General features: G+C 44.6%; 1 protein-coding gene across 2 annotated transcripts in view; it reads left to right on the forward strand.

The window, feature by feature from the left end:
- Positions 1–25,117, forward strand: part of Znf592 (zinc finger protein 592) — a 48,841-nt gene that overhangs the window by 19,073 nt on the left and 4,651 nt on the right. For both annotated transcript variants that reach the window (XM_021193561.2, XM_029535006.1), the window contains exons 3-9: positions 10,666–12,904; positions 15,516–15,694; positions 22,158–22,334; positions 22,613–22,772; positions 22,872–23,156; positions 23,373–23,485; positions 23,978–24,113. In XM_021193561.2, the coding sequence (XP_021049220.1) occupies positions 10,685–12,904; positions 15,516–15,694; positions 22,158–22,334; positions 22,613–22,772; positions 22,872–23,156; positions 23,373–23,485; positions 23,978–24,113 (3,270 nt within the window). In that variant the 5' untranslated portion in view covers positions 10,666–10,684. The remainder of the gene's footprint in view (positions 1–10,665; positions 12,905–15,515; positions 15,695–22,157; positions 22,335–22,612; positions 22,773–22,871; positions 23,157–23,372; positions 23,486–23,977; positions 24,114–25,117) is intronic.

The following is a 25,117-nucleotide window of genomic DNA, read 5'->3' on the forward strand; positions in this document are numbered from 1 at the left end:
CAATGTGTGAGCAAAGAATACTGTCTCCTTTTCTCTCCCGTGTCTGGATTCTGTTCTCACAAGTGGAGGCCCAAGTACTACTGAGATCTGTTTGCAAGTAAGGCGGGGTAAAATAAGTGCAGATGACAAAGTATCAGGTTTCATCAGCACCCCAGCTCTATGACTTTGTTGCCTGCCTAGTTTCTGCTTCTCAGTCTCCTTTAAAATCTGTATAATTCTTACTCCCTCCACTTCTATTTTCTTTTCTTTTAAATTTTGATTATTTTTATATTATATGTATGGGTATTTTGTCTGCATGTATATCTCTATACCATATGTGATGTCTTCAGATGCCAGAAGAAAGTGTTATATCCTCTGGAACTATAGTTACAAACAGCTGTGAGTCTGGGTCAAACGGAAATCAAACTTGGGTCCTCTAGAAGAGAAGCCAGTGCTCTTTTTTTTTTTTTAAACTTATTTATTATATGTAAGTACACTGTAGCTGTCTTCAGACGTTCCAGAAGAGGGCGTCAGACCTTGTTACGGATGGTTATAAGCCACCATGTGGTTGCTGGGATTTGAACTCCGGACCTTCAGAAGAGCAGTCGGGTGAAGCCAGTGCTCTTAACCACTGAGCAATCTCTTCAGTCCCTATTCCATTTTCTTGTAACACAGCAGCTTTATTGTAGTAAAACTCACATAGCATGCAGCACTTTTACAATGCATAATTTAGTGGGGTTTAATCTTTTCATAGAGTTATATTCCCTTATGATTCAGGATCTACCTGTGCCTTCCTCTTGAGTCCTAGCTCCTAGTCTTAGAGTTAGTCTTTCATCTCCATTGGCTTCCCACTGATCTCACCTTCAGATAGATGTCTGGATGACCCTGGGACTAGGCCAGTAGGTGCTTTTTCACCAATGAAATATTTAAACTTAATCAGCTTCTGTAGAGATCCAGGATTCATAGACAAGGGGACTCTAGGTAAATCCTTTCCTACCCACAAGGCCTATCACCCCTTCCAGCCTTTCTTTATGAGAGTTTCAGGGGCTAGGGTTGTAGAGAAGTTGGTAAAGCATATTTTCAGTATGCATAGTACACTGCCTTTAGTCTCCATCTCCCAACTCTGGTCTTAGAAACTACACACAAACATGTTGCATATTTGTCAAATACTTAGCTTGGGAGGTTTTTCACTATCCCTGAATAATCTCAACTCTGGACAAATGATCTAGTGAAATTCTAATGGTGGGCACCTTCTAGCAAACACAGTAGGGCTTGTAAACAAATAAGGAAATGGATATATGTTCAGTGGTCATAAGTGCTATGGAAAAATGGCAGAATAAAGGGCTGGGGACTAGGGATAGGTGGGGGTGATCATGAAGAGCGTCTACATAGATCAAAGATTGACAGGACACGAGGAAGGGAGCCCACAGAAACCTAGAACAAGAATCTTTATTTTCTTGTTTTCATTGTCTTTTTATCTTGAATCTCTGTAGCCCAGGCTGGCTTCCAACTCAGCTTCCTGAATTATGGAATTATAGGTATGCATCAAATGGGCAAAGTCTTATAGATCAGAGAAATTAGGAAGTGTACAAGTTCTGAGGCAGGAGCATGGCCAGAATGCTTGAAGAATGGTAAGGAGCTCTATAGGTGCTATGACAGACTTGGTATGAGAGAGAGTCTTATGGGGAAGACATGCCAGTGAGATCCAGCAGGCTGTGCAGGCTCCAAGAAAGACTGGATCTAACTCAGGATGAGACAAGATGGTGTTGGAGCAGGTTGCAAGAAGGGCCATGATCTAACCTACATTTTCAAAGCAGCATTTGACTGTTATGTTGACTGTGGCTATTACAGGCCAGGCAGAATCCAGGCCATGGTGGGAATCGAGGAAAGGTGATGCTGTTGCTAGTAGTGAGAAATGGCCCGATTTGGATGTATCTTAAAAGTTTAGTGCATGGCATTTGCTTGTGGGTTAGGTGGGAGGTATGACAATAAATAAATAAATAAAATAAAATAAAATATTGGCCTCAGCACATGGAAGGTTGGCAGTGTCATTTTCTGAGTAAGGATGTATGTAAGAGGAAATCAAAAGTTGTTATTGGGTCTATTAGATGTGAGGTGTCTGTCAGACATCCAAGAATAGTGCCAAGTCTAAAAGTGTCAATTAATAATTTAATGAGTTCCTACCAAGGGCTTGTAAAGGCAAGAAAGCAAACACGTTACTGAAAACAACTGTAATAATGGTAGAGAATTCTGCCATGAGAGACAGTAAGTAAAGTAAAGGGAGCTGGGGTGACTTGTGTAGAACCCCATGTGTGCCTTCAGTGCTGCTATGAGCTCTAGAGTAGGGTCCTGGCCTTCAGCTTTGTGTCCCCACAAACACAAGCCTTTGTAACCTGTAGATAAACTCCCTTCTCTGAGTTCTAGTTTTTTATGCATTAAATCAAGAGTTGGACTAGCACAATGTTCTAGAAATTAGGAAGCTTAGACCCAGACCTCTTGAGTCAGAATTGCTGTGCCTGGAGGCTGAGCATCTGTTTCAGTTGTTTGCATGTTGTTAATATTACTACTACTGTTATTATTTTACATGCGTTACATTTTATTTATTTGTGTGTGTATGTGCACACATGCCATGGTACATGTGTGGAAGGCATAGAACAACTTGTAGGAGTTGTTCCTCCCCTTCCATCTGGGGCTTGAACTCTGAGCCTTGAGTTTGGTGGTTGGTGTCTTTACCTGCTCAGCTATTTTGCTGGCCCCTGTTAATTTTACACTTTACAGGCAGAGCAGCAGCAGTCTACAGTGGCTTTTGGAGGTCCTCTTCAATTTTTACATCCTGTGTAATGCCTATGCCTGCCCTAGAATTCTGTCTTGTCTGTTTCTATTGGAACAGCTGTTTCTTATCTACTAATCTAAGGCTGAGACTCCTTGGGCTGTTTTTCTTTTTTTAAATTGGTTGAACAACAGGTGTCTCATGAGTGAATCATGAAACAGCCAGACATTCAGAACATGTGACTTTTGGGTCACCTGACCTATAAGCAAATCTAGATTATGTCCAGGAGAGTTGTAACATGTATACGGAAGGGTCCTTTTTATCTACCTTAGGAGTCAATACGTACATAGGAATTTATTAGATGCACATAAGAGCTGGGCAAATTTAGGTAGACCAGGCTAGCCTTGAACACAGAGATCCACCTGCCTCTGCCTCCTGAGTGCTGAGATTAAAGGCGTGGGCCACCATAGTCTGGTTTAAATTTGTTGTATTTATTTACTTAGTGTATGTGTGCTTGAGCACTTAGCGTGCATGCACAGGTCAGGAGACAGCTTGTGGGTATAGTTTCTGTGGGTCCTAAGAATAAAGTCAAGGTTGTTAGTCATGAGAGCAAGTGTCCTAACCTGCTGAGCCATCTTACCAGACCTGAAATTGTTGAAACTATTTAATCTCAAACGAGGGTTTCTACCCTGCATTTGATCATTCAGTTCCCAGGCAAAACAAAAAACAAAAAAACACACACACACAACTTTATTTTTATAATAAGCCTTAATCAGCACTATTAGTCAGATATCTACCCTCTATACCATTATAATCTAATTCCCCATCACTAACCCTGAATTATAACCTGCTATGTTTCATCTGGACTGCTCTTCACTTCATTTGGCTCTCAGTTGCAGCTGGGTAGCTCTCATGGCCATGTATTCATAACTTACTTCTTGCTTGCTTCCTTCTCTCTTTGTTTTCCCCCTCTTGGTCTTCTCAGACCCCAAGCCTGGGAACCCAAGAGCCCTGCCTATCTCTCTTCTGCCCAGCTATTGGCCATAGGCATCTTTATTCACCAATCAAGGTTAACTTGGGGGGCAAAGTTACATAGCTTCATTTGGGTGTGTCACTTGGATATGTGCAGACGCTTTCATCTGTGTGTGCAACCAGGCCTTGGGGGCCAGTATTTACCTTTACAATACAAGCAAAAGACCAAACCGCTACAAGAAATATTTTTGTTTTTGTTTTTTGTTTTTAATTTAAATCTTTTGATGCAAAGGGAAGAAAAATTCCATATATTCAATGTCAAGTCTATTCTTAGCTATTTAGAGCTTTTCTTTTTCTTTCTTCCTTTTTCCTCTGGATTTAAATGTTTGTTTTAACACACACACACACACGTATCTATGGCTTTTTATGTGTGTGTGTGTATTCAGGTACATGCTAGGTATGTCCTCTCCTGTTCAGGTACTTAGCCCTGTATATGTTTTATAGTAACTTGAATGTATTTTCTGACTATTGAGTCATCTCGTAGTTGTCTACATGTTTTTTTTTGTTTGTTTGTTTTTGGTTTTTTTGTTTGTTTGTTTGTTTTAAAGCAAAATATTGTTCTTTTCTGTTATTTGGATGAACAGGCTTCCACTTTAGTTATAGAGCCTTCTTTCCGCCAAATCTTCATTTCTCTAAAATGTGATGGTTATAATCTCTGGCTTCCATTCTCCTGTCTGCTTTGTGTGTGCACATGTGCATGTTTGGCTGCATGCATATGCAAGTGCCTTTACCCATTGAATCATTTTGGTGGCCCCTCCCTCGAATGTGTTTTGTAACTCTGATTTCTCAGGACCGTTTCCTGCACTGGTATGCCTTTTCTTCTTTTCTCCCTTTCCCTTCCATGTCTGTTGTAGTACTGGAGATTGAATTAGGGCTTATGCACATGCTAGGCAAATGTTTTACCACTGAATACCACCCTAAGCCCTTTTTCTGCTCTTTATTTTGAGATGAAGCCTTACTAAGTTGCCTGGACGAGCCTTGAATGTGCAATGAAAAAAATGATGCTGTCTTTTAAGGGGCTATTCTAAACTGATATCTAGTTGTCTTAATTAGGGTTTCTTTTTCTGTGATGAATACCATGACCAAAAACAACGTGAGGAAGAAAGGGTTTATTTCATCTTGTAGCTTAAATTCATCCTAGAAGGAAGTCAGGGCAAGAGCGGATACAGAGGCCATGGAGGGGTGCTGCTTACTGCCTTGCTCCCCATGGCTCTCTCAGCCTTCTTTCTTAGGACACCCAGGGCCACCAGCCCAGGGATGACACCATTCATAGAGAGCTGTCCCTCCTACATCAATTGTCAGTCAAGAAAATGAATCACAAGCCGGGAGTGGTGGCGAACGCCTTTAATCCCAGCACTTGGAAGGCAGAGGTAGGCGGATTTCTGAGTTCAAGGCCAGCCTGGTCTATAGAGTGAGTTCCAGGACAGCCAGGGCTATACAGAGAAACCCTGTCTCAAAAACCAAAAAAAAAATATGTGGTCACAGCACATAATGTATCTGAGTGAAGGCGCTATCATGTTGCCTGAGGAAAAATACTAATAAAAAAAAAAAAAAGTGAGNAAAAAAAAAAAAAAAAGAAAGAAAGAAAAGAAAAAAGAAAAGAAAAGAAAAGAATCACAGTCTTGCCCATCTGCCAATCTAGTGGGGGCAGTTTCTCAGTTGAGGTGCTCTCTTCTATAATAGTCTAGCTTGTACCAAGGTGACGTGAAGCTAGTCAGTACATCTGACCTCTTTATTTATGAACAGCATTGTTTAAATTCATTATTCTAAATATATAATGTGAGATCATGGTTCCAAAAAAAAAATCAATGTTTTGGGTTTTGTTCTTGTTTGTTTGTTTTGAGACAGGGTTTTTCTGCATAGCCCTGACTGTCCTGGAACTCACTCTGTAGACCAGGCTGGCCTTGAACTCAGAAATCCGCCTGCCTCTGCCTCCCAAGTGCTGGGATCAAAGGCGTGCGCCACTACCGCCCAACCTGGTCTTTTCTATTTTTTATTGTTGTTTTCTAGGTTCATAATTTATGAGAATACAGTCCATGATCAGTTTGCCTTGTTGCTTTGGGCCTGAGACAAAGCAACATAACATGATTGAGGAGACTCGTGGTAGAGTTTGATCCCATGGCCTCTGTGAAACAAAAAGGACTAGGAATGAAATATCCCCTTCAAAAGTGTGCCTCTGCTCTGACTTCCTTCTCCTAAGCATCCTCATCCTTCAGTACAGCCATGGCAGCTAACCAAGTCTTCAAAACGCCGAGTCTTGGGAGATATTTAAGATCCAAAGCATAGCAGATAATCCCCTGGGTTGAGATCCATAATGTTTGGGAACTTATGAAAGCATTAAACTTGATACTAGAGTTTGTCAGTGAGTTAGCATCTTTTATTCTTTTGGAGTTACCTAGAAAGGACAGTCACATACATGTGCACAAATAGACATATGATGTATATTCACTCAGATTCTATGGTGTTGAGTTGCTATGTTTTAATGTAGGATTTTGCTAAAGGCAAGAAATTCTACCTCCTAATTTTGCTATAGCCATATAAAATTATATATTATTTTTATCTCTCAAAGAATTCTAATTGGTCAGTTACAATTGGTGAGAACCCATTCAAAATTAAGATGTTTTTTATTCCTTACTAAGTATTTGGTAAAATTTCCTAGAAAAACTAGAGATCCTAGAGGAAGTTGTAATTGTAGTTTTTGCTTATGCATTGTCAAATTGTTCTTCTAACAGGTCACATACATTATTACTTATATATGATTTTTACCACTTATTTTACCACAACTCTGTAACACTTGGGAGTATTACTTTATTTAATTTTTTTTTTTTTGAGACATGGTTTCTCTGTGTACTCTTGGCTGTCCCAGAACTTACTCTATAGATAGACCATGCTGTGTTTGACTTAAGATCTGTCTCTGCTTCCAGAATTATGGTGTTAAAGTGCAACACCACTGCCCTTTCACCTAAGAAAGAGAAATGTAAAGCAAGTTCTCCTATAGCTCTCAGGCTGACTTCAGATATAACTGAAACTGGCCTTGAACTCCTGACCCTCCAGGTGAGGTGGCAGGTATTTGCCACCACACCTATCTTTGTTATGTTTTGAGATGAATGAAGTCTTTCTATGTAGCTCAGCCTAGCCTTCTCCCTCTCTCTTTTTTGTTTTGTTTTTTTGTTTGTTTGTTTTTGAAACAGGGTTTCTCTGTATAACCCTGGCTGTCCTGGAACTCACTCTGTAGACCAGGCTGGCCTCGAACTCAGAAATCTGCCTGCCTCTGCCTCCCGAGTGCTGGGATTAAAGGCGTGCGCCACCACGCCCGGCACCTAGCCTTCTCTTAATCCTCTTGCCTCAGCCTTCCCAAGAGGTGAGACTGTAGGTCTGCACCAGACTCCTGCACTGGCTAACTGACTTTCTAGCAAATATATTTTATGTCTGATCATTCTCTGCAAACCCATGACAAATTTCTGTGGGAGAACTGAAGTGGAAACTTAAGGGTTCTTTTTTTTTTTTTTTTTTTAAAGGCATGAGTCACAATTGCCCGGCTCCTCTCTCATTTTTTTTTTTTTTTTAAAGATTTATTTATTTATTTATTATATGTAAGTACACTGTAGCTGTCTTCAGCCACTCCAGAAGAGGGCGTCAGATCTTGTTATGGATGGTTATGAGCTCCGGACCTTTGGAAGAGCAGTCGGGTGCTCTTACCCACTGAGCCATCTCACCAGCCCTTAAGGGTTCTTTAGAAAGCCATTTGTGTTGGATGGTGTTTGCTGGGGCAAACATGTGAAGGAGTGTTTAGTTAGAATGGACACATGAAAGGCTAAGACCCTTGTGAAAGAATGTTTCACTAAAGCAGACAGGTAAAAGGTTGTTTTACTAAAACGGGCATGTAGAAGGATACACGATGGAAGATTCTTTGCTATCAACAGGTATATATTGTCTGCCTTACATTACATAGTTGAGCTATGTTTGTAAAAACACACCAAAACACTTCTGGTGGTGTGCTGCAGTTTCTTATTGCTTCCTTGGATTAGGTTGATTGGCAGAGTGAAGTCAGCTGAGACCAATCACATGCTGAGACAAGGCCCATAGAGGTCACATGATATTTGGAGGAACTATAAAAAGGACAGACAGTGATGGGGGCAGATCTTGGCTTACTTACATAGCTGAACACTTGTTGCTCTCACATCTTCACTGATCTTCACTCCCTCAGTGAAGGGAGGCAGAGCTGAGAACTTTTCCTGGCGTTCTTATTGGCGCTGGTCCCTCCTGCTGACTCAAGCCCAGGCTGAGGCCTGGCTATCCCTGCTAGGCCTTACCACCACTGATGCTAACCCGACTCTACCAAACTGGACTGCTAATATTTCAGTTAAGTGTTTATGAGTGGCTCAAGCTGCTGCTGCTGACCTGTGAACTAAACTGCCAATTTTCAGACAACACAGATTGGAGTTGTTCCAAAGAACCATTTCTAAACAGGTCCACTTTTCCTGTATCCTTTCTTTCCCACTACCTTTGGTGGGTGGTGGGCTAAAAGTTAAAGTGTTTCAAAACCATCATTAAAAATAGCCATTAAAAAATTACAGTTACAGAGAATGTTACTTATTCTGATGTAGTACTTCTTCATCAAAGCCCTGTCCTTTTCTGGAGGGCACTGGGCTCCAGCAAACGGCTTACTCCCGACCAGCACTGCAGAAGGACCGATCTGTCCCACCTTTCTTCAGCTTTCTCCCCTGGGCTTTGAAAGGCAGGAAGAAATGGAGGGAGGGAACATCTGAAGCAAAGGTCCTGAAAGCAGTTCTTCATAGTTAAGCTGCCCTGCACGTCGGTTCGCTTGGCACTGGGATGCTGGGATCTGCCTGTTGTTTAAGGACTCCTGCACCTAATCCAGCAGACAAGTATCTGTTCAATTGAAAACTTTAATCTCATTCCACTGAGGCAGTTTGCTGACCCTGTTTAAATAATTGCTATTTTACTTATCAATAACTGGATATCTTCCCAAGGGGAGGGAACATACTTTTTTCATTTCCATGAGAACTCCTAGGCAGGGAGATATGCTTTGTGGAGGTTTGGAGTGTGGGTGGTTGTGATATGAGAAAGCAAACCTGCAAACCTGTTGGTATCAGGGGCTGGTAAGAGATAGACCTTCTTCACCATGCTGCCTGCCTCCCTTGTGGTTCTAGTTCCTCTCTTCTTTTCTCCCTTTTAAATTTTATAGAAGGAACTTATTAATGCAACAGATGTGCACTAACTAACTAAAATAACTTGTTAGTAATTTCATTACCCTAAACAGTTTTCTTTTCAATCATAGCTTCAACAGATACTTGATATTATAATATATTGTTATCATGTGATAGTACTTTTGCAGTAGTCTTTTTTAAGTTACAGATAATTTTCTTTGTTGCTATGTAGATTATCAACCATGGTTTTGTTGATTAAGTAATAGTCAAATATTTAACCATTCTCCCTAGGTATTAGTCTAGGCCTTGAATCTTCCGTGTAAGAAAGGATAACCTTGAACTTCTGATCTTCCTGCTTTCACCTCTGAAGTGCTAGGATTTTCAGTATTCTTCACACATCTGCCTCACATGACCCTCCTACTTATTTTGGTCCTGGAATCAGACTGTCAAAGTCCTTCTCTAGATTTTTAGCAGCCAGATAGAAGGATCCATCCCCTCAGCCTTGAGATCAGTTCTCTAAGACTATAGACGATATATCTTTATCTCATGATATTTTCTATTTTTATCTCATTGTCTTTATTAAGCAAGCTGTAGCGATGGCTCAACAGTTAATGGCACTCGTTTCTTGCAAAGGATCTCAGTTGATTCCAAGCATTCACATAGTGGCTCACAACTTTCCATAATGGGATCTTATGTCTGCCCCCTTCTTACTTAACAGAGGCACTAGGCTCACACATGGTGCATAGATGTACATGTGAGCAAAACATTCATATACTTAAAAAATGTTTTAAAAGAGGTTTTAATAGAAGCAGCAGCAGCTGGGTGTGGTGACGCACACCTTTGGTTCTAGCATTTGGGAGACAGAGGCAGGTGGATCTTTGTGAATTCAAGGACAGCCTGGTTTACATATTGAGTTCCAGGATAGCCAGTGCTACAGAGCGAGATCCTGTCTCAAAAATCAGAAAAAAAGGAGGAGGAGGACAAGGCAGAGGGAGGGAGGGAGGGAGGGGAGGAGAGAGGGGGAAGGGAGGGAGGGGGAAGGAGGGAGGAAAAGGAGGAGGAGAAGAAGGAGAGGGAGAGGGAGAAGGAGAAGGAGGAAGAAGAAGAAAGAAGAAGGAAGAAGTTGTTCAAGAAGAAGAGGAAGAAGAAGAAAGAAGCACGGAGAGAGGAAGAAAGAGAGAAGAGAGAGTGTATATGAATATGAGAATCTGTACATATATATTCAGTAAAGATCCTCAGAGACTCTTGGCAGCGGTTGCAGATAACTCTAGGCACCATTTATTTCTGATATTTGTAGGTGTGAAATATGTGAGCCACCTAGAAGGGGAACATATGCTAGTTAGATATAGGTAGTGCGGGCAGGGGTGATAAGGAGACCTGTGGGGCATGGTTCTATTGGATAGCAGGGCATCCTCTCTTTCTTTTGGTTGTGGGGCCACCCAGAAATTAAGACTGTCCAGGCAAGCTTGTCACTACATATAAGCTTCTCTTTTAGCCTCTTCTACTTTTCATCAGGCTAGGAACCTTAGCTTGAAACTCAGGTATGTGACTTCTTATCGTAGAAGGTGGGACTCTGCAGGGGTGAGAAATAAGCCAGCTGCATATTTGCATTAGTATGATGAATGCTCAATACAGGTGATATAAGACAATTCAGAGAGGTCCTGGTGGTCATTGACTGTGTTCTTTGTTTTTTTTTTTTTTTTTTTTTTGTAGTACTTGTCAGTATCCAGCCATGGGGGATATGAAAACCCCAGATTTTGATGATCTTCTGGCTGCCTTTGACATCCCAGATCCCACAAGTCTTGATGCAAAGGAGGCCATCCAGGCTCCCAGTGAGGAGAATGAGAGTCCCCTGAAGTCTTCAGGCATGTGTATGGATGAGAATGTGTCCTTGTCGCACTCAGGATCAGCCCCAGATGTGCCGGCCGTGAGTGTCATTGTCAAGAACACCAGCCGCCAAGAGTCGTTTGAAGCAGAGAAAGACCACATTGTTCCCAGTCTCCTACATAATGGATTTCGGGGCTCAGACCTGCCCCCAGACTCCCACCACTGTGGGAAGTTTGATTCTACTTTTATAAATGGAGACAGTGCTAGGAGTTTCACAAGCAAGCTAGAGCCTTCCAAGTCGGAGCCATTACCCACTTTCAACCAGTTCAGCCCAATCTCTAGCCCAGAACCTGAGGATCCTGTCAAAGATAATGGGTTTGGGATAAAGTCCAAGCACTCTGACAGTTATTTCTCACCTCCTCCTGGGACTGTGGGAGGCCCAGTTCTGGAAGCTCTGGCAAAGTTCCCAGTCCCAGAGCTACACATGTTTGATCACTTTTGTAAGAAAGAACCTAAACCAGAACCCTTGCCTTTAGAGAGCCAGCAGGTGCAGGAGCAGGGTGGGCAGAAGGTGGGGGAGCCTCACAAAGATCTGGATTCCAGTCGGTTCTTTGGGGAAGCTTTAGAGTTCAATAGTCACCCTAGCAACAGTACTGGAGAGCCCAAGAAGCCTGCTCCAGAGCTTAGTGCTTGCTCCTCTGTCCCTCCGAGGCAGCGTCTGAAGCCAGCCCATTCCAAGCTATCCTCTTGTGTTGCAGCCTTGGTGGCCTTACAGGCCAAGAGGGTGGCCAATGTCACCAAGGAGGATCAGCCTGGTCACACAAAGGATTCCTCAGGGCCCACTAAAGAGGGTTCTAAAGGCAGCCCCAAAATGCCCAAGTCACCAAAGAGTCCCCGGAGCCCTCTAGAGGCCACTAGAAAAAGTATCAAGCCATCAGATAGCCCTCGGAGCATATGCAGTGACAGCAGCAGCAAAGGGTCCCCTTCTGTGGCTGCCAGCTCCCCACCAGCAATTCCCAAAGTCAGAATCAAAACAATTAAGACATCATCGGGGGAAATCAAACGGACTGTTACAAGGATCCTGCCAGACCCCGATGATCCAAGTAAGTCCCCTGCTGAGTCCCCTGCAGGGAGCACAATCACTGAGGCTCCAAGTGAGGCACCAGGGGATGAAGGCACAGCCATGCCTGTGGAAGAGCACTTTTCTGAGGCAGGCATAAATTCAGGGAGCCCCCAGGGTGACAGAAAAGGGGATGAGAATATGATCAAAACCAGTGACTCTTCATCTCCCTGCCGCATCTCTGGGCCCCGGGTCCCAAAAGGATCTGCCCTGAACTCACAGGCAAGCAAGAAGCAACAGAGCACAGCACCTCAGACATCAACCCCCCCTGCCAGTCTCTTGCCCAAAGCTGTGCACTTGGCTAACTTGAACCTGGTCCCCCACAGTGTTGCTGCATCTGTGACTGCCAAGTCCTCAGCACAGAGACGGAGCCAGCCTCAGGTCACACAAATGACAGTGCCCCTGGTCCACCAGGTGAAAAAGGCTGCCCCTCTAATTGTGGAGGTCTTCAACAAGGTCCTTCACAGCTCTAACCCTGTGCCCCTCTATGCGCCAAATCTCAGCCCACCTGCAGACAGCAGAATCCACGTGCCGGCCAGTGGGTACTGCTGCCTGGAGTGCGGTGATGCGTTTGCCTTAGAGAAGAGCCTGAGCCAGCACTACAGCCGGCGCAGTGTCCACATTGAGGTGCTGTGCACACTGTGCTCTAAGACACTGCTCTTCTTCAACAAGTGCAGCCTGCTTCGGCATGCCCGTGACCACAAGAGCAAGGGACTTGTCATGCAGTGTTCCCAGCTGCTTGTGAAGCCCATCTCTGCGGACCAGATGTTTGTGGCGGCTCCTGTGAACTCCACTGCACCAGCAACCCCAGCTGCTTCTTCCTCCCCCAAACCCAGCCCCACTTTGGACAATGCCAGTTCTGTAATTCCAGCCTTGCCACTTTATCCAGACCCAGTGAGGCTCATCCGGTATGGAACCAAATGTCCTGAATGTCACAAGCAGATGCGAGATTATATGGTCCTGGCTACACATTTCCAGAGGACAACAGAGGAAACCGAGGGGCTAGTAAGTAGACCATCACATTGTTGGATGTTGGGCCTCGGGCCCCTATAAATCCCATGATGGGGACTGGAGAGAGCCCATTAGAGTAGGAGCAGAGGTAGAATCTTAAGTCTTAGAGGAGGACATCTGGCTTAATGGTTAGCATCACACCTGAATACAGAGGCCTTGGTTTCTTATTTGGGAAGATAATCCTACCCATACTGGTAGGGAAAGCCTGGAACTCCAACAAGTTTAGCCAGGGGATTGAGGTATTTGCTTATAACTGTAGTACTTATAAGGCTAACGCAGAAGGATCGTGAATTTGAGACCAGAGCAAGACTGTCTCAACAAACCAAACTGTCTCTCTCTGGGCATGCTCCATGTTCCACTTCCATTCAGATTGGCAGTGGGTTTGGTCCAAATGCAGGCCTGTTAGGGCTTAGGTCTCTTTCTGGCCTCTCAAAGATGGTAACATGGTTTTGGCAAGTGCCCTGAGAACCTGGGGATGGGAGTAGATGAATCATTGTGTTTATCCCTTAGTCTGTTTTCTAAGAACATTCTACCCCTCAGTAGACAGAGCTGTTAAGCAGAATTTCTCTGGAGATAGGGCCAGAGGCAGAACTGAGGAGGAAAGGAGAGTGGGTAGGGATGTAGGCTCCATCCTTCATCCATGTTCTCTAACTCTAGAAAAGGAGTTGAGCTTTTCTGCTTATTCTGATTCCTGGTTGTAGTTGGTGAGATATGTGGTTTGTTTTTAAAGGCACTTGGTGCTTACCCTCTTTCTGCCCTATTGCTATTGCTAGCAGATTGTGTCACGAAGGCAGCCTGGAGGCAGGAGGGCTATCGATAGTAAGACTTCATCTTTGAGAGAGAGAGAGAGAGAGAGAGAGAGAGAGAGAGAGAGAGAGAGAGAGAGAGAGAGAGATCTGTGTATCAAATTACAAAGAGCTTAAAATTCCTTACTTTCTTGAGACAGGCTCTTTTTGGTGTAGAAGCTCCCTGTTCTGCTTAGGTTGACTGGCCAGCAAGCTTCCAGGATCTGCCCATTTCTGCCCTGGGCTCCAGTCTCCCATAGCTATGCACAGCATTTTCACATGGGTCAGCACCCGGGGATGGTCTCTCTACTGCAGGTCCTTACTGCTTGCACACAAGTGCTCTTACCCACTGAGCCATCCCTAGGGCTCCTTTCATGACACGGCAACTTACTCCTTCACTTGGTTCCCTTAGTCAGGGGATTAGTTTGCTCCTCTTTTCATAATAAAAACTAATCTGAGGTTAGAGTGGTAGCTCTTTTGTTCTTGTAGAGGACCCAGGTTTGACATGGTGGCTCACAAACATCCATAACTTCGATTTCAGGGGATCTGACCTCCAGAGGGACCAGACATGCACACGGTACACATATATACATATACATGCAGGCAGAACACTCACACATATAAACATAAAATAAATAGATCTTTTTAAAAAAAGGAGACATGTGGAGGTGCATGTCTAACCCTAGCACATGAGAGGCAGAGACAGTCCAGTCTGGCCTACCTGGGATGGGCCCTTCCGTGCCAGTCTTTAATAAGGAAATGCCTTGTAGACTTGCCTACAAACAATCTGATGGAGGTATTTGGTCACTTAAGGTTTTTTTTTTGTTTTTAAATATTTTTTGTTTTGTCTTTAAAGATTTATTTATTTATTATATATAAGTACACTGTAGCTGTCTTCAGACACTCCAGAAGAGGACGTCAGATCTTGTTATGGATGGTTATGAGCCACCATGTGGTTGCTGGGATTTGAACTCCAGACCTTTGGAAGAGCAGTCGGGTGCTCTTACCCACNATGGTTATGAGCCACCATGTGGTTGCTGGGATTTGAACTCCAGACCTTTGGAAGAGCAGTCGGGTGCTCTTACCCACTGAGCCATCTCACCAGCCCGAGGTTTTTTGTTTTTTTTTTCCCCAGACAAGTCTAGCCTATATCAAGTTGACAGAAAAACAGTCATGAATGATACAAAAATCACCCAAGAGAAAGTATCTTAGATTGGGTTTTATTGCTGTGAAGACACACCATGACCACAGCAACTCAGAAAAAACTTTTTAATTGTACCTGGCTTACAGGTTCAGCTGTTTAATGCATTGTTATTATGGAGGGAAGCATGGCAAGAGGAATGCAGGTATACCCTGCTCTACCCTTTTTAACAAACACCTGTGTTTCTCTAAGTAACACAGACTGGACTCAAACTCATGACTCTTCTGTCAATCACTAAGGTCAGAGATATGTGCCACCATGTTTGCCTTATTTTTTTGCTAGCTTGTTTGATTTTTGTTTGTGTTTATAGTGCAGTGCTTCTAGTGTAGAACCTCGAACATGCAAGACAAGCTCTCTATCTCTGAGCTATGCCTCTGGCTTGAGTCTGAACTGTCTCCTATTTACATAAATCACATACTACATTGGCCTACTTTCTTCCTTTTTCCTTGTTATTGTTTTGGTTTTGTTGAAATGGTATCACTCAGTGTGTAACAAAGACTGTCCTGGGATTTGTGGCAATCCTTGTACCTCCACCTCCCAGGTTCTAGGCATTAACTACCTGGCTGTCATCAGTCCGTGACAGTGTGCTTCCCATTGCTTTCTCGGTGTTCTTTCCTAGACTTGTCAGGTGTGCCAGATGCTGCTGCCCAACCAATGTAGTTTCTGTGCACACCAGCGGATCCATGCACACAAGTCCCCCTATTGCTGCCCGGAGTGCGGTGTCCTCTGTCGCTCTGCTTACTTCCAGACTCACGTAAAGGAGAATTGCCTGCACTATGCCCGAAAAGTGGGCTACAGGTAGGTGCTACCTGGCTTACTGTCCTGGTATTGCCCAATGGCAGGTCCTTTTTCTAGGCTGAAACTTGTTTTATACTGAGGTTTGGTTTTAAGAACCAATTGGGGGGGGAGAGGGGGAAAAGTGGGGTTGGGGGTGCAGGGGGGGAGAGGTTGCTGGTGAGATGGCTCAGTGTTACCCACTGATAAGCCTGTTGATACACTTTACCCACATGCTGTAAGGAGAGAAACAACTTCTGTGGGTAGTTTTTCTGACTTGTACACCCACGTCATAGCACATGAACTAATGCATATACAAATACACATAATCAATCAATAAATAAGTGCTGTTAACTTTTTTTTTTAAAGGACCCAGTAGGGCAATGGGAAGATGGGTTACTGGATAAAGCATTTGTCATACAAGTGTGAGGACCTAAGTTCAAATTCTAAGGCCTCTGTAAATCTGTACATAGTAGCATGTGTTTGTAATCCCAGTGCTTTTGTGGTAAGACGGACATGGGTAAGAGAAGCCCTGGATGCTTGTAGCAAGATAGCTTGGTATATACAACAAGGAACCACAGAGAGGCCCTTCCTCAAGGTAGAAAGCAAGGAGTGACACCCGAGGTTGCTTTCCAGCCTCCACACTCACACTTTTACATGATCACACCGTGACACATGCACACCTTCAAATGGATACACAAATGCGTGTGTGTGTGCGCGCAGAGCCAAATAGGACAGGTGTGTTGCTAGTGGGCATGAGGTGTGGTTGACTTGGTAGAGTGCTTGCCTAGCATGCTTAGAAGTCCTAGATTTGATTCCTAACACCATAATAGGAGGTAGAGATAAGATGATCAAGGCCAGCCTGGGCTACCAGAGACCTTGCCTCAAAAAACAAATGAAAGCAGTGCTAGCTGGTGTGTGGACAGACATTTCTGCTTTATAGAGGAGAGGAAGAGGAAGGACACAAGAGGGAGAAGTAGTTTTTTAGAAGTTAAATATTATAGCCGGGAATGGTGGCCTATGCCTTTAATACCAGAGCTCAAGGCAGAAATACTCAGATATCTGACTTCAAGGCTAGCCTGGTCTACAAAATGAGCTCTGGGACAGCCAAGATTACATAGAGAAACCCTGTCTCAAAAAACCAAAGGAGAAAAGAAGTTAAATATTAAACCAAGAATGGTGGCACATTCTTGTAACCCTGGAATTTGTGAGGTGGAGGCAGGAGGATCAGGTGCTATGGTCATACTCAGCAAATTCCAGGGTGGTCCATACCACAGGAGACCATTTCTACTAAAACGTAACTGGGTAGATGGCTTGGTAGATAAAGTACTTGCTGTGCAAGCATGAGGACTGGCTTTAGACCCCAGAACCCATAAAAAAGCCAGGCAGGCCTGGCAGTCACCTGTAACCCCAGCGTAAGAAGCAGCGACAGCGGATCCCCAGGGCAAGCATCCTAGCTAGAGTCGTGGGATTGGCATACTCTGGGTTCAGTGAATAAAGTGAAGACTGTTAGAGGAAGATGCACAATATCAACCTCAGATCTCTACATATAGCTGTACATATGTATGCATCCACATACCTAAGTGTGTATATACTTACTACCTATATATATTAAAAAAAATAAGTTTAAAAGACCCTCAAAACACAAAAATAAAATTAAATATTAGAGTAAATAGCCTTGAAGGGGAAGAGAGTATTTAGTCATTTTGTTTATATTTAGTCACTTTGTCAGTTTATCTAATTCTCTTCTTGGCTTTTTCTTTGTTTTTTCTTTTTGCCTCTCTTATTCTGTTGGCCTGGCTGACCTACAGTTGCACTCCTCTTAACTTTGCTTCCTGAGTATGTGTACACATGAACATGCATTCACATGCATACACACATATGTGTACACTGTGTGCATATGCAACCACACCTGACTTTTTGTTTGTTTGTTTGTTTTCTGAGGCAAGGTTTCTCTGTGTAGTCCACCATGTTGCCCTAGACCTCTGTTACTCAAGCTAGCTTCAAATTCACAATTACCTTGCCTTAGACAAATGCTGGGATTATAAGTGGCACTCCCGCGCCCAGCTTGTCAGTCTGGTGTTTTAAAAGTACATATATTTAGTGGAGCAATTGAGTCACTTGATTATAATCTCAGATTCCAGGGGTTAGAAGCAGGAAGGTTGAGGGACTGAAGACCAGGAGCTGGAGGAACAGAGCAGCAGTTAAGAGCTCCTGTGGGTCTTCCAGAGGACCTGGGTTCAGTTCTCTGCTCACAGTGCAGCTATCAGCTATGTGTAACTCTATTCTTAAGGAATTGATGCCTTCTTCTGGCTTCCACAAGTACTGGACACACATGGCATACAGTTATATACACTGACAAAACCCCCTTACAGACAAAATAAAAATAAATAAACTTTACAAAACAAAGTTCAAAGCTGGGCAGTGGTGGTGCATACTTTTAATTCCTGTGAGATACAGAAGTAGGCAGAGTTGGAGACAGCCTCTGTACAGAATGAGTTCTAGGACAGCCAGGGTTTTACACACACACACACACACACACACACACACACACACACACACACATACATACAATAACTCAGAATGAAATGGTCAGGACATTTTCTGAAAGACTGTCCTAGTTAGTGTTGTGTTGCTGTGATGAAACACCATGAGTTTCTTTTTTTTTAACTTTTAAAAAATTAGATATTTTCTTCATTTACATATCAAATGCTGTCCCGAAAGTCCCCTATACCCTCCCCCAACCCTACTCCCTTATCCATCCACTCCCGCTTCTTGGCCCTGGCGTTCCCCTGTACTGGGGCATATAAAGTTTGCAAAACCTAGGGACCTCTCTTCCCAATGATGGCCAACTAGGCCATCTTCTGCTACATATGCAGCTAGAGACATGAGCTCTCGGGGTACTGCTTAGTTCATATTGTTGTTCCACCTACAGAGTTGCAGACCCCTTCAGCTCCTAGAAGAAACCTTTAATTGAAGGTTTTCTTACAGTTTCAGAGGGTGAATCATTGCGGCAGGGAGCAAGGCAACAGGCAGGCAGACACAGAGATGGACTGGGCCTGGCTTTGGCTTTTAAAACCTCATCCCTGGTGACACATATCTAATAAGGCCAGACCTATTTCAACAAGGTCATACCACCTAATCCTTCCCAAACAGTTCTACTAACTGGGGACCAAACATTCAAACATGATATGGTAGCCAGTCTCATTCAAACCACCACAGGTATATTAGGAGGTTTTCAAGCAGAAGGATAAGGAGAGTATATATGGCAAAGTAGAGATAGGAAGACAGCAAACACAAAAGGGATGACCAGGGTGATAAGCAGGTGGACAGAAAAGGCATGTGACTATGACCTGGAGGATGGCAAGAAGTGAGCTGGGGAGCTGGCAGAGTCAGGCCAGGCAACACCTTATGTTCCTTGACAAACTGTGGACTTTAGTCAGGGCAGTGAAAAGCTACAGAAGGGCTTGCAACAAGAGTATAATCTGGTTCATCTGTGGGCCTGGGTACCAGAGGTTTTCCACGGAGATCTCTGTCCAGGCTGGGTGTGAGGGTTCCAGTGAAGGGAAGTGAGTGCAGGCAGGGAGATGACGTCTTTGCCTTCCAGGTCCGCTTGGTAACTCCGAGCCTCTCTGAACTTAGTCGGGTTGGCTGGGCCAATGACAAACGAACAATCCAGTGAGGGGTGTGGAGGGACCTCGGATGGCTCTTCGGGAGAGAAGGTCTCTTCCCAAGTGTTACACACAGCTCTTGGAACAAAAGACTCAGACGAAGGAATAGTTCTCAAGCACCTTTAATTCCCTGCATGGATTTATATACACTTCAGGGGGTGATTCAGGGTTTGACAGCAGGTACCTCTCATTGGCTTGGACTGAGAATTTGGGGAAACCTTATTTGCATGTGGGAAGGCCTGGTGCTGTTCCTACACGGCTGATAGCCACGCCTCTCCTGTGGGGGCTGTAGGGGCAGTAACTTCAACAGGAGTCATGGTCAAACCATGTCCAGGAGACATGGTCGACCGCCTACAGTCCCATGTAGGTGGGAATTACCACCCATCGGGTTCTCCCAAGGTTCAAGATCTAGCCTCAACTGGAAACCAGGCTGTCTGTGTATAGCCTGTTGCCCCACACTCATCAGTGTTTTGGATTAAAAGTAGTAATTGATTTATTTGTGAGGGAGAGTACATGCTAGTGTGCCTGTAGAAAACAACTTGCAGGAATCAGCTCTACCATGTGGGTCTTGGGAACTGAATCCTGGCCCTCTGAGATGGCTCAGCAGGTAAGGGCACAAGCTGCTCTTGCAGAGGGGAGAGTTCACACTGGACAACTATCAACCACCTATATCTAACTTTAGCTTCTAGAGATCCAACTCCCTCTTCTGGTCTCTGTGGACATTGAACTTATATGAACAAATCCATACACAGGCATATACATATATACATAATTAAAAATAAAATCCTTGCTGGGTGGTAGTAGCACACACCTTTAATCCCATCACTCAGGAGGCAGAGACAAGTGGATCTCTGGGAGTTCCAGGCCAGCCTGGTCTACATCGTGAATCCCAGGATGGGTGGGGCTACACAAAAACCCTGTCTCAAAAAAACCAAACAAGTGAACAAACAAACAATAACAACAACACCGAAATCCATTTTTAAAAGCAAAATAAAATAAAAGATTCCAGAACATTTTAAACTTTGACTCGAGTTCATACAGCTAATTCTAAGATCAAATCCAATCTAATCACAACTCACTCAATAGTAAAACATTTAGGGAGCTGTGCCTTTTTTTTTTTTTTCCCTACATCTTGGGTTTTTGATGTTTTGAGACAGGATCTTGTTATGTGGCTCTGGCTGGCCTGAAACTTGTTATGTAGACCAGGCTGGCCTTAAACTAAAAAAGATCTGCCTGCGTCTGACTGACTCTGCCTCTCGAATGCTGGGACTAAAGGTGTGTGCAACCACGCTCAGTGCCAAGATACTTTATTTTAATCTTTTCTCCCCTAAATTCTACAGATTGAACCCAAGGCCCCAAGTGCTAGTGAAGTACTGTCCTGCAGAGAAGCCCCTCAGTCTGTCTGGACTGTCAAGTGGGGGGTTCTCGGTGGCACAGATAGGTCCCCAGCTTCACGCGCACTCTTTTAGGGTTCTGAGTGCTGCACACCTGGCTGACTATGTCCTCTTTTTTAAGTGATCACATAGGAGTAAATACAAATGATAAATCTTAACTCTGCTTAACATTATAAGGCCTGACAGACTATTTTCCAAAGCAACTGTGCCATTTTAACTCCTACACTGGGAGTGTGAAGTTTTTACCTGTCTTTGCCAACATTTGTTACTAAGTTTCTTGTTAGATGCATGCTTTGTTGATGTTTCTTTCCATTCTTTTGGTGCAATGCTATTTAACAGTTTGTAAAAAGATAACTATGCTCCATTTTACTGAGTGCTGCTACAGTTTTACAGTATTAGTTTGTATTCTTATTCTTTCTGATTTTTTTAAAAGAACAATGCTAAAAAAATTGTATACATTGTATATGTATCATAGAATTGCATTTTATGTAAATGTACATATATGTTTTAAGAAATTGAAATTTTGATTATTTTATTCTTTTTGATAATTTCATATGTGTACATATGTGTTTTAATTAATCCTCCCTTTCCTCGAATTTCTATCTCTCATTTTTCTTTTCTTTTCTTTTTTTTCCTGGAACTCACTCTGTAGACGAAGCTGGCCTCACACTCAGAGATCCACCTGCCTCTGCCTAAGTGCTAGGACTAAAGGTGTGCGCCATCACCACCTGGCTTTCCTCCTGTTTCTATCAGCCTCTAGATCATCCTTCCACATCTCTTTTCCAGATTCACATGACTTGGTTTCACCCTATGACCTATTTAGTTTAACCAGGGTCATCTGTGTGAGCATTGGAATGGAACCAACTGTCCATTGATTCTGCCTGGTAAAATCACCAGTACCCAGCTAAAGGCAATGACTTCCTCTCTCTCTGAATTTCTTAGTGACAAATAGTTCAGCAATGAGGGGCATGACCCCCTCCCCCCATACCTGTATAGAGGAGCCCATTTGTATGCAGACCCAACTGTCGATGTGAGTTCTTGATGGCAGGAAACTACCAACTCCCAAAAGTTGTGTGCAGGGCTCCACACACACACACCCTTCCAGTTGATAGCGTTCTCTTTCCTCTCTGTTCCCATCAGCTTCTCTCAGGAGGTTCAGCGTTTTGGTTCATAGGATGGCCAGCCAATCTGGGGAGGGTTGAGGATTATCCTTCCTTCTCTGGCCGGTATGACCTTGGGCTCAAGGAGTCTGTACCTTTGCTTTGTGCAGATAGTAGTAGTAGCAAACACAATATTAGGGCGTATGTGCAGAGGCTGCAACCTATGGGCTGCAGTGAGGGAGGAGAGCTCTGAGGTGACTCTCTTCTTGCCTGCCGTGCCTCTTCAGACTGAGTCTAACGCACCCCCATTTTTGTTGTCCAGGTGCATCCACTGTGGTGTCATCCACCTGACTTTGGCCTTGCTGAAAAGCCACATCCAGGAGCGACACTGCCAGATTTTCCACAAATGTGCATTCTGCCCCATGGCCTTCAAGACTGCCAGTAGTACGATGGACCACAGTACCACCCAGCACCCCACCCAGCCCCACAAACCCTCCCAGTGAGTGCAGCTGCAGGACCAGTAGGTCCTGTGGGGCAGAGAGGGTGGCCTGGATGCTGTAAGGGTGGTACAAGGATGGGCTGGGGAGCTGATGCTATGGAGAGATGTGTGGAGTCTCCTGAGGACATCCCAAGGCAGGAAAAGATGAACACTGGCTCAGGCTAGTGGATCCTCAAACCTCACTCTGGTTCAGAGAGAGCAGAGACAGGGGAGAGGGGCTGCTTGACTCTGCCAGCAGAGCCCTGGTTACCTCACACCTCCGGGGCTTGTTTTGTCAGGCTAATTTATAAGTGCTCCTGTGAAATGGTCTTCAATAAGAAGAGGCACATTCAACAACATTTTTACCAGAATGTCAGCAAGACACAGGCGGGTGTTTTCAAGTGCCCTGAGTGCCCACTGCTGTTTCTGCAGAAGCCAGAGTTAATGCAGCATGTCAAGGTGAGGTACTTTGGGAAGAAGTGATGTGCCTCAAGCGAGGGGTGTAACTCTGGGCATCTTTTCCCTTGCCTCATCAGTAATCCCTCTCCCAATCCCCAGAATACCCATGGTGTTCCTCGGAATGTGGAGGAGCTGTCAAGCCTCCAGTCTTCAACAGACACTTCTAGCCGCCCTGGCTCTCGAGCTCCTGCTGAGCCCCCAGCTACAAATGTAGCCGCTAGAGGCAGCTCCCTGACTGCTGGCCGTTGGGGCCGGCCAGAAGCTCACCGCAGGGCTGAAGCAAGGCCCCGGATGAGGAGCACTGGTTGGACCTGCCAGGAGTGCCAAGAGTGGGTTCCTGATCGAGAGAGCTATGTGTCCCACATGAAAAAGAGCCACGGTCGGGTAAGTGCAGCCACATGCCATGGTGTAGCACTGGGATTCTTGGGCTTTGTCCAGTTAGGCTAGGGTCCTCTTCTGTGGCTAACCTCTCAGGTTCCTGGTGCTGTGGGAAGGCTGGGTACTATAGATCTTCAGGTCTTGAGGGTGTTCTATCTGACCGTATCATCTAGAACAAACTTAGGATTCTGATGCTTCGGGACTTGTGTTTTCTTCCCTTAGACGCTGAAGCGGTACCCATGCCGGCAGTGTGAACAGTCCTTTCACAACCCTAGCAGCCTGCGCAAACACATTCGCAACAACCATGACACAGTAAAGAAGGTCTACACTTGTGGGTGAGTCTGGAATGGGGAAGGGAAAAGCCTGAAGTTCCGAAAGCTTTGCCTGTGGCATCATTGGGGCTCTTCTGTGCTATGAGATCAGGGGCCTAAAGCAAGAGGATATTGAGTTCTTGCAGGAAAACACCAGCTAAGTGAGAAGTCAGGCAAGCCAGGAGCCAGCTTCCAGGCCTGGGAGCTCTTGATTCTCTCCTCTTAATTTCCAGCCCTGAATTGTCTCACTGGGGCCTGATGTCTGAGAGTAGAGATGGTGATGTGACACATGACAGTGCTCTGGCCTTTCTTGCTGTCCACTGGCCTGGCACTGGGCCCTCTGGATTGTGTTAGGATGCGGACCTAGCATCAAGTGTACAAGCCTTCTGACCTGCTGGCATCTGCTCCTCTATCCATCTTTGCTGGGTTAATTAGCAGGTCTATCAGTCCTGATATTTGTGAGGAACACTTGGGGAATCTGGGGTTTCACCTACCTCCTCAAACATGCTCTTGCAGGTACTGCACCGAGGATAGCCCCAGCTTTCCTCGGCCCTCCCTCCTGGAGAGCCACATTAGCCTTATGCACGGTATCAGAAACCCTGATTTGAGCCAGACGTCCAAAGTCAGACATCCAAGTGGACATTCCCCTCAGGTGAGTGTGGGATCACTGCTGTGAACTGGTTGCCCAGTGAGGTCTGGGACTGGAAAGGCATTAGAAGGGCTTCAAGAGGCCGGTAGTGGTTGTGACCATGGAGCAAGCAGAGTAACACCTAATGTGGTCGCTAGTTTTTGTGTGTCCCATTAGGGCACTGAACATAAGAAGTAAACAAGCAAAGATCCATGGGAAAATCCATCAGTCTTTTGCTGCTGTAACCTGACTTCTGCTTCTTCAAAATCCAATGAGGCAGGCAGGCAGGCAGGCAGAGCTACCCTGTCAAGGAAGGACTATTACTTCTCTGTGGCAGTAGCTGTGGAAAGAATCCAGTGTAGACCCCTCTCTGCTGGCTGGCCGGCCAGTCATTGCTCTCTTCCCCGTTCCTGTTACATGGGCACTCCAGTCAGCCTGGTGCCCTGTGCTGCAGATGTTCCCCTCATCATGGCACAGGGCCAAGTACTCTGAGGAGGACTCAGGAGTCAGAGCTACTTGGAGCCCATGGGCTGTCTTGAGACTTTTTTGGCTATTCAGAAAATGGTGCTAGCTAGCAGAAGCCTTTTGCACACAGAGTAGGTAGAATGTCAATTTCTTTCTTTCTTTCTTTCTTTCTTTCTTTCTTTCTTTCTTTCTTTCTTTCTTTCTTTCTTTCTTTCTTTCTTTTTTCTTTCTTTTTTTTCTGCACCAATACATGAGAACATATACAGTCTCCCTTCCCTTAAATGCTAGGCATGCCTTTTGACATAGGAGTTCTGCCCTAGGACTTTTCGATTAGAGAGCTTTGGGCATTAGGCATTGCGGTGTGTTCAGTGACATAGAGGAAACTTGGGTATTTGCTGGAGGACACTGTCAGCCCACAATAGGTCAGTGTGCTGCTGCCACTGGAAGAAAGAAGCCTCTGTTTGCTCACATGGGGACAAGTGCCAGCACGTTATCCAGTATAAGAGTGTAGGATGAGAGAGGTGCACACAGCAATGACATGCAGTCAGTTCACAGCCTTCTCC

The sequence above is a fragment of the Mus pahari genome, chromosome 1, assembly GCF_900095145.1.
Source record: "Mus pahari chromosome 1, PAHARI_EIJ_v1.1, whole genome shotgun sequence".
In the NCBI taxonomy this organism is placed as follows: Eukaryota; Metazoa; Chordata; class Mammalia; order Rodentia; family Muridae; genus Mus; species Mus pahari.